The sequence below is a fragment of the Haemaphysalis longicornis genome, unplaced genomic scaffold, assembly GCF_048455015.1.
Source record: "Haemaphysalis longicornis isolate Haplotype H1 unplaced genomic scaffold, Haemaphysalis longicornis Haplotype H1 scaffold_2, whole genome shotgun sequence".
NCBI classification, from domain to species: Eukaryota; Metazoa; Arthropoda; class Arachnida; order Ixodida; family Ixodidae; genus Haemaphysalis; species Haemaphysalis longicornis.
Genome location: NW_027526295.1, coordinates 270,507,586 through 270,526,065, shown reverse-complemented (window position 1 = coordinate 270,526,065; position 18,480 = coordinate 270,507,586). Strand labels below are relative to the sequence as shown.

General features: G+C 46.7%; 1 protein-coding gene across 8 annotated transcripts in view; it reads left to right on the top strand.

Annotated features, from left to right (window-relative positions):
* LOC144170706 (secretin receptor-like) overlaps positions 1-17,019 on the top strand; it is a 358,512-nt gene extending 341,493 nt beyond the window's left edge. For 5 of the 8 annotated variants that reach the window (XM_077700659.1, XM_077700660.1, XM_077700663.1 and 2 more), the window contains 2 exons: positions 3,870-3,956; positions 13,222-17,019. In XM_077700659.1, the coding sequence (XP_077556785.1) occupies positions 3,870-3,956; positions 13,222-13,535 (401 nt within the window). In that variant the 3' untranslated portion in view covers positions 13,536-17,019. The remainder of the gene's footprint in view (positions 1-3,869; positions 3,957-13,221) is intronic. The other 3 variants (XM_077700666.1, XM_077700664.1, XM_077700665.1) reach the window with 1 other exon arrangement.
* Positions 17,020-18,480: the final 1,461 nt, after the last annotated feature.

The window sequence follows — 18,480 nt, the reverse complement described above, 5'->3', positions numbered from 1 at the left end:
GTGGTAAGAAGGGGGCATATGGTCATTCCGCCCCCAGTCGGGCTTACTGGGCACTTTGATTACATTTACATGCCGCAAAAATGAACGACAAGGAATAGTACCATCAGCAGCGGAAGCAGTATGGAAAGTGAAAACCGGGTGGTGAGTCTCATGTTCATTCAAGGCTTCAAAGATGGTTACGTAAATGTGAAGAGCTTTTACTGCCTCTGCATGCCAACTGTGCCTGTGAGGAAAGCGATAGTTGGTGCAAAGGAATGAGCTCCAAAAACATAGCGACATTACATACGACGCATACTCCTGCATGCAGAAACCACACCATCGCGTCCAAGTGTAATTTATTATTTTTTTTTTTAATCAAGGAAGGAGTTTTGGTTTAAATTTTGCTAGAGAGCCTGCTTTTTTGTTTAAATTAAGCTCCTAGACCAATCCACGGTGAAAGTTAAAGGCATCGGAATACTCTGTTTACGCATATCAATACCCTTTGTTCATTTCAATAGCATAGCCGTGGGCTAGATGCCTTCCAACCTCTCCATCCAGTAACCCACCAGTTTACCTACTACAACTACCACCGTCGAGTTTGTGTTAAAATTCTGTAATGAATTATCTTTTGGTTTTCATTGAGACCAATCATTTCTGCCTTCATCAGGTTGCCATCGCCTCGTTAAGGGCATACACGCGGAGAAGCATCCTTTACAGGAAATTCAGATATCGGATGACACACGGCTGGGACCATGCTATGCTCCCGCATACAGCTAACACATTACGCAGGAAAAATGTGCCGGTTTGACGAACACACTATGATGGTGACAGCATACCCTGACAGGCTGACAAAAGCTGCGCCTTATTATCGACAAGCTTAATGCGAGGCCATTTTCTTTCAATACAATCACTTTACATAACAATGCGGCAATACTAGCAGACATTACCATCGCACAAATTTTGATTGTAGACCCAAATCTAGCAAGGTTTTAATGCAACAGGTGTGCTGTTTCCTAATTTTAAGTATTCATCACATCAAAGGCAGCTTTCCAATTATTACTTCTTGAGTTTTACATTCAAGTTACATCCATTATAATAGACAGCGTGCTCACCACCACATCTTACCCAGAGCAAATTGAAACCTTGTTAAGCTCTCTGGCGGGTAAACATGTCTACTAAGGCCGAGATTCTAAGGAAACAAACGTGACACAGAGCTTTTAAATGTTGCTTGTTGCACAAGTGTCTTCCCGTATTTATTAAGGAACAATAAGGGTCATGACCACAATCCCGAGCAATCTCAATTTTTTTCTTGCGCATGATGCTGTCTTCTATTTCCTGTTTCAACAGCTGTTTTAGTTCCTGTTGCGAACCCAGATGCACGTTCTGAGTCATTACTTTCATCCTAAGCACCGTTGCAATAGTCGTAATTAATCATTGCTATCCGGCGACACCAAGGGGGTGTTCTGTCTATGACGTGTCCCTCTTGTACCTTCTCCAAGTTCCGTAACTGCGTCTTCTACCGCACTTTCCTCATCTTGTCCCGCTAAACTCATCAGTGTTCCGGGCGTTAAGTTTTGGACTCCCTCGTTAGCAATTTAAAAATTAATTAAAAATTCCATCGGTGTCACCTTCGCAGGGCGGTTCTCGTTTTTTTTTTTGAATAATTTGAACACTTCACTCCTCCTGTGGGTTCTGCCGCAAACAATACTGGGACAACCGATTTATGGTTCCAGGAGTGGGAACTATTTTCTGAGCCTTCACATTTAAAACATGTTAATGTGACCAACCAAAGATTACAAATCTGCTTCTATTAGTGTAAAACATAGACCTCTCCTCATTCCGTCTCCCTAATCTGCCACATAATATAACCACCCTCGTGAGAGTTGCGATTCGGTGCAAGCCTACCGGAAAGTACAAACAAAAACACAATTGGAGAGGGAGTGGGTGCGTTGCGGGAAAGCCTTGAGCTTAGAAAAAAGCTTCTAATTTGACTATACTATTTTGTTCGTTGTGTGGCTCCTCTTCCGGTGCCCGAAAGCAAACGTATGCATAGTGGAAATGCCTGGCAGCGTATTAGTTTTCTAAAAGGTGCATCAGAAATATAGCTTCGGAGGAAAACCTCAGCCAACGCGGCAGAGAACACCCGTCTTCCAGCTTAGGAACCGGTTTTCGGCAAAATGCCCACGTGCCTACGAGATTCCCAGGCGGATCAGGCTACTTTTACGGCAGGAGATCAGTGAGCGGCGCGTTTGCATCGTTTCGATGCGACGAGAGCTTTCGAGTGCGCCTATGGAGATGTGTACAGCATGCAAACAGGCGAAGCGGGGCTTACAGACTTCCCTTTTCGATTTGAAACTCTTGAGAGCAGCCCAGGTTTGGACTTTCGGGCATGGGTGCGCAAGTGCACTTGTCTGTCTGGGTTGAAATGCAGATAAGATGCAAATAGTCAAATAGTTTTAAACACGATAGTCTTCCTTGAGCTGCCTAAACCCCAAAACAAAATCCTGAACATGGCTACAGAGACTCTTCGCACTACGTTCGATGTTCAGAGATCGCTGTGGCGTTCCTTAGATGGCCACCTTGGCGTAATGATGCCCGATTTGCTAATTACCTTAGAAAATGGTGCGCCACACTTCCTGTCCTGTCATGAATAGCCAGTGTTAGCCGCTGAAGTTGAGGTAGTTTTTGTCGACAGCCGGGTAGACATCATCCAAAGAAATCATCGTCATTGGTGTCGTTTTTGTCCCTCAGGAGATTGGTTAAGGAGCTAAATGTAACCAATCATGCCCCGACCCTCTTTTGTGCTCGGCATTTGAACGCGGTCTGAATGCCGAGTGTAGCCTGGCTTACGGCCGTTTGTCGATGAACTTCGACGTTCGTCAAAATCACCCGCTGATGCACGAACCCTGAAAAACACCTTATGTGATCACCTGCTAACGTTTTTAGAAATATTTTTGTAGGCGTGTATACAATTGGTTCTGTTTTTCTTCCGCCATAAAACAACCTACAGGAATCCTAACCTTGCGACTTTCTATTTCAGCAGACTGCACACTTCAAGACTCTGTTTTTTGTCTTACAGGGGGTGAACTAAAAAGACACAGTGTTTTGTGACAGCTATGTCAGCTGTCCAGAGGAACATGTGAACTTGCGATACCTACTACTTTATCCGTAGCAACATTCCAGACATTCACTCGACCGACTCGCGTTCGCAGTGACTCTGGACTTGGCGAAATTGGGCTATCCTAGAAATGTCACAAGAAACACGCGCGCCCTCCAAATGTCACTCCTCATATGACTTTTTTACTGCGTGATAAAATATTAAAGGTGCGCGTGTGCAGGAATATCGTTTTCTTGACATTATAGCGTAACATCTTCGCTGCTGGTGGATGGTTCGGCTTTGGCAGCGTGCTAGGCTGCATGTCAGCACACTTAATTAAACTGGATCTCGCTCACACATCTCTGAATGCTAAATATGGTTTCAGTGAAACGAAGGGGCGAAATCGAGTGTTTATTCTCTCCCGTTTGCCGTTACAGTTATGTGCGCCATCATAATTTCATTATTAGTTTTAATTCCTGTCTCTTCTTGCTCTCTTTCATTTCCTCTTTTTATTCCTCCTTTTTTTCGTCTTTCTTGCTCCCTCCCGCCTGTTTTGCTTATTTCGTCAGAACTTTGCTTTTCTTCCTCGTTTCCTTTCGTATTTTTTTCTCGTTGACTACAGTCGCCACCTCCTGCTGTAGCCCCCGTCATTCTTGCTGTTCCTTATTCATGCGGGCGCCTAACCGGCGGTATCTCTGTCCGACAAGAGACGCCGGGGCATAACCGCCCTCGGCCCGGCCGGCTCGCCGTCTCCCGCCGAGGCAGTGAACAGCGGCTCCGCGCCCTTTTCCAGCCTGCCGTTGCTGCCGTCCCGGGAAGCGTGTAAGAGAAACGGCCGGAGGATGCGGCGTGCGCCTGGCAGCGTCGTCGGGCCGCTGCGGTGCGTTGCGCAACTGCTTCCAGGACGAGCTGGAGGTGGCTTGCATGTTCACCGCAGCTGCTTCTTCTGCCATAGCTGCCTATTCTTTGCGATCACAGAAAAAGAAGCAGAAAAAAGGCGTGTGCGACTCGCCCGGCCTATCGAAAGAGAGGTACTGTACCTAGCAAAAAGGAGATGTAGAAGAGAAAGAGCAAGTAACGACGTCTATCAGTGAGGCGTAGATAAGGGCATGGTCTTCGTTGCAAGTGAAACCCTTCGGGATCGCTTGTAGTTGCCTTGACTGCTGCTGCTGTTGTAGTTCCTTCTCGGCACCTCGCTTGCACGGCTCCGCCAAGTCGACGACGAGCGGTGGTTGCAGGCGCGTCACGCGTCAAGTTCGGCTTACTTCTAGACTGCTTGCGCAAATAACCGAGATTAAAGTTTCGTCAGTGGAAGTGAATGTCCTCTTGTGATGCGCGTTGCTGTCGGTATTCAGAGAGAGCATACGAAGCATACGCCAGTAAACGGTTCTTGCATTTGAACGTCGAGTGTACTGTGTCTCGTGCTTGTATTACCTTTCCGTTTCCTACAGAACAACAGAACACGCTAGTATGTATTTGACGGACATTGCATTCACAGCAAATGAATAACGGATTTTGGTAACGAGTAGCGTTTAAGCGTTATACAGTATTCGAGCGCCGCTGTGAATTAAGGGGCTTTAGCTCTGCGACAGGCGACCGTGGTCACGCACGTGGTTGGTCTACACGGACTGCTCATATTTACCGCATGGTACGTGAAGCTACTACGCGTGCGCAGTCCTGTCGGCGATACCAGGCTCAGTGTGAGGAAGAACATGAAGGAATCAAATCTTTGAACCTACCATCTGTGAACCGAGATTTGGAATGGAGGAGGTGGGCACACAGAAAAGTTTGCCTTACGTGTGTCCTCTGCGAATTCGTTGTATTTCTTTTCTCCTTTCGTTTTTTTCAGCACATAGTTGATAATCAGGGTCCATAATTTTATTGGTATGCTCGTGCCCGACTTTTTGTGAAAGAGACACTGCAACACTTCTTTTTTCAACTTTTTTTTCAAACCTGAAATGCTTCCGGAACGTACTCAACAAACACATTTATTACTTAGAGTAGAGGGTCCCAAACAACCTAAGCCAAAAATTGCTGCTGTGTGCCCAACAGATAACTATATGAAACAACTTGCTCAAAAGTTTTTTTTTTCTCTTTCCCGCTCTTGGCGTTCTTCGAGCGCTCGAATGACGTCATTAGAGGAGTGTAGCGGCTATTGGCCTGCTTCATTTCAGTCGCAGCAATAAACTCATTTGGTAGGCACTTTAAAAAAAATCACCACAAAGCAAAGAAGAAACGGAAGGCTGATCAGCTGACTCGAGCAAATCCCGCAGTGGGGCTCCGTGTTGGCGATAACTATAGCTTTTACAGAACCTCCAGACGTGAAAGAAAGAGTAACAACGTTTATGCGAAGTGGTGCAGAGTCCCTTTAAGCCATATGTGCCTGCTTAAAGAAAAACGCCGTGTAAATCGAACGCTGTAGCACTTCGTAAAATCGCGGGTACTTGGAACACTTATCAGGAAGATGTCTTGAGGAGGGTCGTGCGAAAATGCACAGTCCACAAGCATATTTTCACACTGCTATAAAGCAAAGAATAAATGAACACAGCCCACAGGGGCATTTGCTACCCCGTCTTTTTTGCACGGGTATGAAGCTTCGGATACTGCATTATTAACCAAAAAGGAGAAAAGACGGAAACTCTCAAACTAGGATGCGGTGGTGCGGACATACATTGAACAAAACAAATTGTTCAGCGCGCGTTGCTTTAAATGTTGGTAGGACCTCGAACCATTATCTATTTATGTAGGTGCGCCATCCTGATTACTCCAAACGTCAAGCAAACATCGCTTGCGTCGTGTTTCTTTATTCAGGGCTGTTAGCGAAGTTGCGGACGTCAGGAAACGAATTACCCACGCCGCCGATTAGCCCCGAGTAATGAGGCGACACCACTATTCTACTCGAAGCCTTTTTTTTAATCAAACCTCTCCCTCTCACTTCCTGTTTTACCGTTCACTAATTCAGAAGCAACTCGAAGCGAGGGGAATAGTCGGAGGGAGAATGGGCGCGTGCAAGGCGGAGGTAGATACGGCGGAGCAGGCGACTTATTTGGAGGCGATACCCGGCCAATGCGAGCGCCACGCCGCAGTGTTTGTCGGCGGCCTAGACCCCGGCTGGCGCTGAACCCTCCCGGGAGAAAGCGGCCTGGCTTCATCCTCCAGGATTAATTAGCGCCGATCCGATGGAAGAGGCTGCAGGAGAAAGGAGAAAATGAGAGCAGGGAATAAATGTTGCGCCTGCAGCCGCGGAGGCAGCGGCGAGGAGTCCCTGACAAATGAGAGAAGAAATAGCGAACTGCGCAGGGCACGGGATGCAATCGCAAAAGCCCGCTGAACTCGAGGGGGAGAAAAAAAAGCCGCAAGAAACAACTTGGAGCTATTTCTCGTGGCACCAACGCTAATACCAACGCCCCAACCGGCGCGCCCGTGAAGGCGTCCCTTTGCTCAATCCGCGTTATCGAACCAGCCAGCACTTACAGAGAAGCCATGTGCCTGCAGTTGTAGTTGACGCCAGGAAAGCTTGTTACCCGGCAGATCCATTACGGTGAGAAGTGAGATACGAATGACCGTGAACGTTATTGCGTTTGTACCGGGCTCGTCGAGGCAGACGTTGCCTATAGTAGCGCGCAGAGCAACATCCTCGTGACGTGTTTGCGTCCGACATGGGGTTTTAAAATCTGCCACGTGGCTCATTAAAAATTTCCTATAAAAGTAAGCTGGCGCTGCTTTTAAGAGCGAAGTATTCAGCAATCAGAGCGCTGTATTGAGCTCACGTTTTGAGCAGTGTGTCAACCCGCTGCGTCAATCTCGAATTCGTGTTCTTATTTGCTTTTCAGAAAACGGCTTTCTCTCCTGATATTGATGTGGTGGCAAAGCTCCATAAGTCGTTTCATGCCATAACCTTGAAGGGGCCATTAAAAAAAACACAAGTTTGGTTCCTTCAAAAGATTGCCTCTGTAGAATCATACTGAGACCACTTTTAACACACACTTAGCTCAAATAAGATATATAATTAAGAAAGAAGGCAATGGTCATGCGACCCACTAGCTCATATCCCGCAATAGAACCCATGATGTCATACGTGCCGAGCTGTGCGACTGCTTGAGGTTGGCAAAAGCAAACGTAATAGGCACTGCTTATAAGCTTGCCGAACGAGCTATTCGAGCTTAAATGTAATTCATATTCATTTTACAGCAGTAGGAATGGTGCGATAAGCAACGAAAGTTACGAAAATATACGTAAGAATAGAAGTAGATGGGCGCTGGTGTTGGCACTGGGCGTACTATGATTGTTTTAGCTGCACAGCTGTCCGCCGCTTTGGCATTGTATTACACGACACTGGCCGATTGGCGTAAGCGACGTTGTTTTACGTGACCCTGTTTGTCGAGCATACCCAATGTTTCACGAAATGATTACTTTCTACAGTAGCAAAAACAAGCCAGATGCAAATACGGTCAAAAACAAAGCAACGGCGGACAACGGTCCGTGAATGAGTATGGTAGCGCCCCCTGGGAGGATGGGAGGACTGGTGGCAAGCAAAGCTGAAGAGCCCAATGAAGCAGTGGAAGTTTGTTTGAATGCGCGCATTTATGACTTCGTTGCCGACGTCCAGAAAAAACACAATTTGGCGGGAGAATACAAATGTTAACCTCAATTGATTAATTTCTCAGTGAATACGGCATCGTTTGCGGCTGGGCAAGCGCTGCGGGCACAATAAAACACGTGATCTTTCGAATAAAACAAACTTGAATTTTGTCTGCATGGCCCCTTTAGGTGTGACGTACCACTTTAGGTGATATTCTTGCCTTTTATGCAGTTTCCCCGCGCCGAAGCTGCATGCATTCAGCCCCGTCGTTTCACGTAGTTCGCAGTTTCAACGTGCTTTTGCGTGTGTAAAAGTTATTGTAGAGGTAACTTAGTATAGATGTAACTAGTTCCTTTAAATTTGTCAGTCTCTGGAAGAGCATGCGAATTTAAATTTACGTTCCGGTCACGTTACTATAGTTTGTGGCCTAATTTTCGGAAAAGCAATGCTCGAAGAATGGCGGTCATCTCTCGTTTACTGCGTCCTGCGCGCATTATATTTTAGGGCTTCGAAGAACGCATCATGCGAGCATGAGAACGACCCGCGATGCTTGGGCATAAAAGCAAGAGCTAACAAAAATAGCAACAAAGGCAGTAAGCAGTAATTCTGGGGAAATGAAAAACAAATTGAAAAGGAACAGAGAAAGCAAACCACCACCCACATACCAACCAGGCCATCTGAGTATATCGTGAGATATAATCGGTGTGGATATCTCCGGAACGCAGCGCGCAAGCATTCCAAGGGCGATTTTGTTTGTACGCACCGTGCAAACCAGTCACCGCGGCCAGAGCAACGTGGTCGGTCGAACGTGATCAGATTACGTGCTTACAGGGAGCGGCAACGTGTTCATTCGATCAGCGCACCCATTACGTCTCGGGCTTGAGCGCCGACATGCCCCCGTCTGTTACAAAAGCCACGACAAATGGCGAAACAAAGCTGTCGGTGCATGGGCGGGGTAAAAACATCACGTGTGTAGTATTCCCGGCGGACGCAAAGTCTGTTATGCAATGGGTCCACTTAGCGGCCGAAACCAATCCGGTAATGGAGAGGAACTAGCGTATAGCTCTGACATAAGGCGTTCCTGGTGGCACGAATGAGAAGGAATTTGCCACCGGTATTGCAACATTTTTGCACGAGAAAGGTGTAAAACTGGTGCAAGTTGCTCGAGGGCTGCGGTTTCTCAGTATCACTGTACGTGAGGTAACGAGAAAAGTGTGCTGATCTCTTCACTGTGGCATGTCGACAGAACAGGCGGCAAGTTCAAAAAGGCTTGGTGGTGGGCTTGTTGGTATCTATACATCTTCCGTTTCGTGAGTCCGTTTTTTTTTCTTTTATGCTGTGGTCGTCGTGTAAAGTTCAGCGCTCTATTCCAAGATGCAACTTCAAAAGCCATTTCTACTGTTTTATTCAGCTCGCACTTTTTACGTTGCTGCTATGCAACGTCATAATAGCTATAATATCATCTTCGAGAGATTCAATGGAACTTTAAACAATTTAGACAACAACTTTAGGTTCGCTGAACAGCTTGTGTAGAGCATACTTTTTAGTTCACTCACCCTCTCGGCACCGCTACTGTGTCAGTAAAAGCGCCCTCGAACCCTCAAACTTCAATAATGACCTCCCCGGCACTCGTCTTTTGTAGCGTTTTCTTCAACCACAAAAAGCCATCTCCGCAAAACAGTAGATCTGCGATCTGTTCCGCCACTTACATGCACTGTAATTCTTCAACGGTTCAGATGAAATAAATGTTCCGTCTGGTTTGTGCACGTTCCCTACAGTAGGTGCGTTTTTTGTACGCCTAACGTTCCTGCAAGCCTTTTTGTTGCCTCAGCGTGCGCGTGACATTACCGTACCTGAATTCAGTAACAATGGCTCGGCTGTTGCTTATCAAAGATGTCTACAACCCTTGCTTTTGGTCCAGCCTATTCGGGCATATTATTTGAATGTGGCGGTATTATGAAAAGTAGAAATGACAACATTTTTACCAACATAGCAACAAATCAAACTTTAACCCAAGATTTTAATTCTTGTAGCTGTGAAAAAGAAGGCGTTTCGCCTGTAGTACGCGTGATCCTTCCTTGGTGCACTGCATGTTTATCAGGGACACTTACGAAGCCGCTTTGTTTTTTGTTTTTTTTCGTGCTCCGAGCTCTCAAACCCTGCGGCCCCTATTCACATAATGCTAAATTTGTCATGTGCTGGTATGTTGTCAGCAGGCGGCGAGTAAACGCTTTTGTGGTCACGCACTGTATCCTTGTATCGTTTTGCCAACGTTTTTATGATTAGTCCTATATATTTTTGGTATTCAAAGGTAGTTTCCGGGCTAATTCCAGTATTTTCAGGGCTCGCTATTTTTCATTTCTTCTATGCTTGTTCTTTTACCACGCTTAACTCCACATGGTCCTCAGCTTGGGCCATGCGGCGGAGAGGGTTCTACAAAATATTTTCTCGTAGTTGTTACTCACAGTGAGAGCTTCCCTTCAGAGTGGTTGGGAGGTAAGGAGATGCACCTACCAGGTACCTTGGGACACGACGCCGTCATGCGCATATCTGTAGCAAACAACTTTTCACGATGCATTGAACCGAAAGCGCAGACTTCCACAAAGTATCTTCGCAGTGTTCGCATTCAAGGTGAAGCCTTGTTGTACGAGAAATATTGTGTTTCGAAAATGGTCCTACATTATTCCTGAACGGTCAACCCTTCGAGCGAAATCGCTGGGCTTGAGAAAACCGTTTCATCAGTCCCGCTTAAACTTTACGCAAAGGGCGCATGTTTTGCTATCTAGAACAGAATAAGCAATGCCCCGTGAACCGCCATCACGTGTTTTGTTCTGCTTGCCCCGGGTGGCGTAACGGTGCAAAGGCGGTCACCCTGCTTGAGATGGCCACTAGCGCTCACATTGGCGAAAACTTTTTATTTGATTTATAAATAAATACGTAAGCGCTTTCGCCGTTCCTGGCGCTAAATATCAACCACAAAATTCGGCCTTCGTGCGAAGCTGGAGTGAGAACAGGGAAGCAGTTTCTCATGAAAATATTTTTGAAGGCGCTCATTTATCGTCGCATCGTCCTATATAACCGCACGGGGGAAGCATCCCAAGTAGCAGAATCGCCTCATAACGAGTAACACTTACGGCCCACCCCCTCCTCTGCCCATGCAGCACAGACGTTTATTTCGACTGCTGAAACTGCATCACGTGGTGTTCGCTCCGATGCTTTCATCAACACGTACCTCTTGTCCATTTTGCCCCTTTATCATTAACGTCCTATATCCGTTTTCCGTGCACAAACATTCCTTAGTTTTCTGCTCATTGAACGCCACGTCATACATTTCAAGAGACACTGAAGGGAACCAGCAAGTTGGTTTTAAACGAAAATCTGACATTTCCATAGCCATATTAGCTTTGATTCTTTGCCCAAACATGACTTAATTGCTGAGAAATCGCTAATCAAACGCTGATCAAACATGGCGCAAATAGCTGTTAGCGTCGCTATAAACCGGAAGCAAGCGAGACAGCGGTGATGTATAGCGCTATAGAAGCAACTGAATACAAGACTAATACGTACGAGAGCAGTTTGGCCAGCTTCGGTCAAATCAGGCACGCGGTTTCCCTAACTGCCACGTCCTTTGCTGCTCCGGAGCACTAAACAAAATGTTCCTTCATGGGACTCGTGTTCAGTAATGACGCTTTGTTGAAGAAAAACAAACAAGGTATTGCATCGATAAATGGAACACTTTTAAAACCTTTCCTGAGCGAACCGCTGCTCCCTACGCCCGCAAACGTCACATGAAGTTCGCATTTTGTGGTCTATTTTGCTTGACAGTGGAAACAACGACCGTGCTTGCTTGTTTATTCCAAAATTGAATAAAAACAATTTTCGCCTATGAAAAAATGGCGCAGATTTGGACGTGCAAGCTGATCTAGGAACGACGGCGCCACCTGGGAAATGCAAAACGATACGGGCGATGGCGATTCACGGTAAAAAGGAGCCGAATAAGCTAGCAGACAATCAGAAAACCTCTTTTGTCCATATTTTATCACGGCCACAAATAGTTACATAAGAGCTTATACAAATCTATTCCCGCTGTTCATCGCTGCCAAAACCATCCTTCTGGTTTCAGATAGTCTGTCGTCAGCCGCGCCAGGTCACCCCACTTTCCCGGTATTGGGCTCACGATTCTTTGTTCACGTTTGTTGCTTTGTTCTCGTTTTACTTTTATTATGTGCGTGCGAGTCTGTGCTTGTGGCATGGCGTCATGAGATCCCTCGCTGCATACAAAGAGGCGCATGTTCACCTGCAGGTGAGGTTGGGAAGTGGGGCCAAGTCTGGAGTAAGTTAGCACTTCCATACTATATGGTAGAGAATACCAGGCTGGGGACAGCAAGCACAGAGGGAATGCTGTTGTTGAGTGGCGAGGATGGATGAAGGCGGCTGGGATGTGGGTAAGTATTCGTCTGGAGCCGCCGCCAAGTTGTAGCTTCCTCTTTGGAGAGGCGCCATGGTGGCGGTGGGAGGCTGCGCAGAGTTTGCCTGTAATGGGCGAGCATCGCTGTGCCAATGCCAACTGAAAGCGATCAATTTTCTCTTGTTGTCTCCCGTCGAACCACATTTGACGCCAAAACTAGCGTGTCGGCCTTCAGGCAGGAAGTGACAGGGGGAGGGGTGGGGTTCGGACGGCGTGCAGGGGCCGCATAATACTCCCGGAAGTTGCCGACCCCTGATAAACAGCAACATGTATCTTGACTTCAGTGTCCCTTTAAGCACTAAAAAACTGGCCCGCCTTCAATCCGTGTTACAAAACTAGATTTTCCAGAACGGTGAACTTTCCTCTCTACCTTGATCACTTGAAATGTGAAATAAGATAAATACTCATTGCGCTTTTTTGGATCAGCTCTCCTGTAAGCTAGCTTGTGTTCGCAAACAAGAGGTTAGGGGTGCGCTCGTTAATTGATGTTGCTGTGTTTCGCGGCATGCTGCTCTACCCACATATAACGGCTGGTCGTTCCTTCTTGAACACTACCATTCAGTTACCGCAGCCTACGCCTCAGTTTGATGCCTTCCTGCATGAAAATCGCGCATGTATTCGCTCTCTGGCTGTAGCGGTGCACTTTGCTGCGTTTCTAATAGATATCGCATCGTTTAAATAACCTGTACTTGACATCATTCAGCCTCGGACTCAGATAAAAAAAACACTATTCTGACTTGGATCCTCATCGTTCGCATCTAACAGAGAAAAGTTCTAGTGGGTGCACAAAATTTTTTCTCCTTCCCACTATGCATCCGCTTGGGAACAAAATTATGCTGTGACTGGTTTCTCATTGGGCTTGATTCCTTAGTGCGAACGTTTGTCGGCGCTGTATCTGTTTTCACGTATTGCAACGGCTACAGGTTACGAATTCAGCAGAGACGAGTCGCTCTAGGAGGGTAAATGACTGGGGTTACGGTGGTCTCAATTACGATGGTTGCAATACTTCCTCTCTACCTTCAGTGCTGTTGCCGCTATTTTTTTTCCACTGCTGAATTTTGTTTTTTCTTATGTTCTGCCTTACTTCTAATGCAGTGGACAAACGTGACGGAGCCCCGAAGAGTCCCTCTCCGAATTCGGCAATGAAGGCGCGATCGAGTCAAAGGCTGCTGAGCAACGCCGACCAGCTGGACACCCCTCCCATGAAGCGACTGTCCAGCATGGAGGAGTACCATGACAACCCACGGAAGGCTAGTGCCGGAGGAGGTCAGGAGGACCGGACGCCGGGAAGCCAGTTCAAGTTCAACGGTGGTGTTGGCGCCCGCTGGGACACGCCCGAGCATGACCACGTAGACACGGGCAAGAACAACCTCCTGGAGGGGGTGATACAGAAGGAGACCTGCCTCTGAGCGGACACCACGCGTCGGCGATTTTCGCTTGTGTACATACGCTGCGTCGTTCCAAGCATTGGCGCTACTGCGGGCCTAACATCACTGACGAAAAGGCTTCAAAAGCGGAGTACTTATTCGAAGTCCGATTGTTATGCGGAAGGTGCGGTTCAATATTCTGCGTCTTTAAATGGCACCGTGCGGAGAAATCGTATGGAAAAGTAGGTTTGATCGTACGAGTAGGACTCCCCGAACAGTGCGTGCAAAGTCCTGCATTGTTATAAGCCGAGTTGCGGACAAAGGTGGTGCTAGCCTTGTTAGGCGTACTGTGACGTTAACTGTGGCCGAAAATTAGGAAAGAGGTAGCATTTCCTTTAAGAAACTGCGTGTCATTTCTAACGGCATTGTGAGGAGACTCCAACAGAGATGGACATCCTTCTAGGAGACAAGAAAAGACATTCTGCAGCAAACGCAAGCGGACCGGCTCAATGAACGCCGGATAGGGTGCCCAGCTGTAAGTGCATGGACCCAACAGCCGAGGACGACACTTTGAAGATTGTCTCTGGAGTCCCAGAGCAGAGTGCTAGACTTCGATTGTTCGACTTGATCGCGTGGTCTCTGTCGTCGGTTTATCCGAAATGACCAGGGCGTTGCTGGCATCGCCTCCTGAATACTTTTCAACGATGTGTACCCACATGTGTTTTCCCTTTTCTGGCTACCAGGAAGTTCTTAGAGCAGATGATCTAAGCTTTGTGGCAACAGGGGTAATCAACAGTTCTGGTAGGGTAAACACCTGGAGGAGCCTGTGACTACAATCGACTCAGGTGGTCTCAACAACGTTCCGAAACCGATAAAAGCACACAACTCTTCTCGGCCCAAAGGCTAACGTTGAAAATGTTTGCAAATGGGCAACCATCACGTCTTTCATAGGCCTGTAGGACAGAGCTTCTTGTGCTTTTTTTTTTCGAATCATCACGAGGCTGCCGCTCCAACGATCCACGAGTGAGGGTGCCGGTTCTGCCCCAGCAGGATGAAACGACTGCGCATCAACGGTCACCCCGGATTTCACGTTCAATCCGTTCCCTCTGTATTTATCTGTTTGCCTACCATGTTAGTAGGTACCGTGAGAACTTTCCTCTGCTGTCTGAAAGGAAAAACCAAACTGACTGTATTTACTGCGAAGTTGTTTTTGATCATGGACATTTTGCCCGATAAGGATTCGTTCCCACGGGCTTTCATTACTGTGTTCAGGCTGCCCTACCTGAGCCACCTAGTCGTCATCGAAAAAAAAAGTGTTCGCGCCCAATTTTAAGCACCCGTTGAGTAATGCGCCGAAAATTCCTGCATAAGGGCCGTCTCATCATTGTCATACAGTTTCCTAAGTGGTATTGCACCGGAAGGTCTCGTTAAAGGTTACTGGCGAATTTTTCGCTTGTCAAGAAAACGTTCGTTTTGTGTTTAAAGGAGCCATGAAGACAAAATACAACTTTGCTTCATTAAATGAACGCTACTTTATCCTGATAACGATGATAGCAATTTTGTCGCAATTTTCAAGCATATAAACGAAATGTTGCAGAAAACAAACGCCGTTGTGGAGACTCACCAGCCACTTTCCGGTGACGTCTTTATGCCGTCACAGAATTTTTCTCGTGCGATTGACTGCAGCCGGCCACAGCCCCCTCCAAGAAACATGACTAGGTGATTGTAGCGGGGCCTCTGTTCAGTTTCATCGTGTCACTTGTAATATTAGGTTCGTTGAACACACCGACAACTATGTTTTTTGTGCGGGCCCATATTACGTCACTCCTTCCCGCATATAACGTTACTAGGGCGCAAAATTCGAAAGCCTTTCAATATTTCTTACATTGTTTGTTTAACAACGTCTTCCGTGGCTAGAATGGAGCTGAGTAAGCTACCAGATGCTAATTCTTCCAAATTGAACAGAGCTGTACTCTGTCTTTATGGCCCCTTTAAGAAGGATATGGAGCTGAATACGCGTTAATTCTGGCGTCACGTAAGTTCTGTTGTTTGCAACCAGCAGATTGTAATATTTGCCGTGAAAGATCCAGTTAGTTCACTGAAAACTGCTCGATCTACGAACATAGGCCAAATTTTGTGGTTTATTTTTAATTACAAATTTAGTAAGGATACTTTCTTGAAGCACCCTCCAATATTAGCGCCCTATGTCACTAAAACACTCCGATTGCCGAAGCGTTTTTAGTGCGTGAAAGTTGGTTTTCAACCGAATCAATGACGCAAGCAAGAACGTAGCAAGCAGGTTGGGGATGAACTGGTATGTACCGCTGTCAAAGACGGCGTCGAAGCAAAAATAATTTGGTAGGTTTCAACACATACAATACAAGCAACGTCTCCAGTTTGTTGTGCAAGTGCGGGAAGGATTAAAGTAAGAGGATCCTCTACCTTTTGCGGCACCTTAGATGCACTGCAATAAGCTCGCTATATTCAGCACGCAAGAAACCGTTTTTGCTAACATAGCACGCAGTGTAAAAAAGCTTGGGTGAGATGTGAGTTGGCTCGAGACGCCATCATTCGTTTGTCACCATTGTTTGAACTTTCTGTGACTATAATTGCAAAGCTCTTTCTAGCCAAGTGCTGTATTGTTGTTAGCTTGTTACACCTTTCCACGAGGTTGCATGCATCTCTCTTACGGTGTTTGTTAAATTCATGTGACCCTGTCAGTTTCTTTCGATAGTGCCCTTTGTCAGTACCTACTTATAAGACCGTGGTGCCGCAATTCTCGGTCTTTGGACTGCGAACGAACCCAGTTCTTCCTTTTCTTTCGTGATTCCTGTGTTTCTGGAGTACTTCTTGCCGGGCAAGACCACCCTAGCAACAGAGGCGGATGTCTGCAGTACCTTTTCAGGGTTTCCGAAAATGTTTATTGCTTTTGCTGCCACAACTGCTCGCTGCAGTGACAAGCGGCTGAAGAGACACGACACTTCTGGTGTTTTACCATCACGGGCACGGAATGACAAAGGTTGATCGATCGGCTCTTTCAGTACGTTTGTTTGAACCCCGCTTATTCTTTTTCTTGTGGGTGTTCTGAAGTCTCAGTGGGGTTCTTCGGTGTCAATGTCGTTTTGTGTGCTATTATGTGTGCTGTCACTAGTAACCCTGCAAGTTTCATATCTCGCCACAATGTTCGTGTCCTACCACCCGAAAACAAACATTCACCGTTACACCACGCGGGAACCCACGCATTTTCTGTAAGAGCTGCATTCCCTATAAAAGAACATGACACCAAGATCGTCTTACCTGAGACCCTGTGGTTTTGGTTATTTAGTTCACAGCGCGGTTTTAGAGAGCGCGTCGAATGGTGCGTCGGCCTAATTCTCGGCATCCAGGGTTATAGAATCTACAGGATGTGAAACTTCAAACTCCACCTCAAAATCAACTGTTGTCAACCTCTTGGGGCGTCCGCTAAAGATTATTGGCCCAATGCCCGGTCATGGTTCCCTGAATTGAATAAAAAACCTTTCATCAAGACTGGTTCTGTTTCGTTGGGGCGTACGCAGTTGTTGAACCTCAGTTTCTCAGAATCTATTTCTTCCTCGAGGCCGCTTCGAGGGACCGCATGATGGTGAAACTGGGGGCGCAGATGTGTGAAGTGTATGCGATTTGATTTCACAATCAGCGACTTAAAGGTGGAGGACCAGAGAGGAGGTGAGTAAATTTCAATTTCAATCTGCCAAGATGCCGTGCACTGTCGATGCATAGCAACGACTCAAGTACGCAGCGAAGCGACACTGTCCTATACGGAGCGATCGCACCCGTATTTGCCATGGCTTCATAGCCTTTATCCCACCGAAAGCCCCCTTACGTTGCATTTTCAACCAGTACTTCGAAAGTGGTACACATCCGCCCAGAAAAATCACGGCGTATCTTGCCAAGTTTTCAACGGTAAAGGGATGTAGCCCGTCCAGGCTTCAAAGGTTCTTCTCAGAATGATTCAGGAATTTCGACTGACGCACATGGCTGTAGGACATTGCTTTAAAAGTACTAAAGCAGTCAAAGTCGGCCTTACCCATTGAGAGAGATAGAGAGAGAGAGAGAGAGAGAGAGAGAGAGAGAGAGAGAGAGAGAGAGAGAGAGAGAGAGAGAGAGAGAGAGAGAGAGAGAGAGAGAGAGAGAGAATAAACCTTCTTTATTCGTCAAGCAGAGGCTTTTGATTTCGCTTTCCACCAGTTCGTGTTAAATCGAGCTCTGTTGTCCGAGTGAGCATAACCACAAGAGGCATTTCATCCGATTCGGCTGTCGAAAAATTTTAACCCCAGATATACCTGCAAAATACTTACTCTAGGCTGCGGAGCAATAAGTAGACCTTAAAGGGGCCATGCAGACAAAACACAGGTTTGGTACATTCGAAAAATTGCCTCGTTTGAATCATGCGGACCCCGCTTTTAACGTTAACTTCGCTCAAATAAGCTATATAATTAGGGGGAAAAAAGAAATGGCCATGCGACCCACTAGCTCATTTTCCGCAACAGAACCTATGATGTCATGTGTGACAGCTCTGCGATTGGCTGAGGCTGGCAAACGCAAATGCATATTAACAGCGGTTATCAGCTTGCCGAACGAGCTACTTGCGCTTACATTTAGGGCACATTCTTTTTATAGCAGTAAGAACAGTGAGGTAAACGGTGAAAGTTAAAAAGTTCACGTAAACATAGAAATGTCGAGCGTACTGCTGTTGGTACTGCGCGCACTATGCTGTTTTAGCTGCACAGGACTGCGGCGCTTTGGGGTTGTCTCAGACGCACTGGCCGATCAGCGTAAGCGACGTTGTCTTACGGGAGCGTATTTGTCGGGCGAACACCATGTTTTACGAAACGATTATTTTCTACCTTAACAAAAACAAGCCAGGTACAAATACGGTCAGAAACAAACGCAGAAAACTGACAGCCGCGAGATGGTTGAGCCATCTAGGTTGACTAGCGGTAAACGA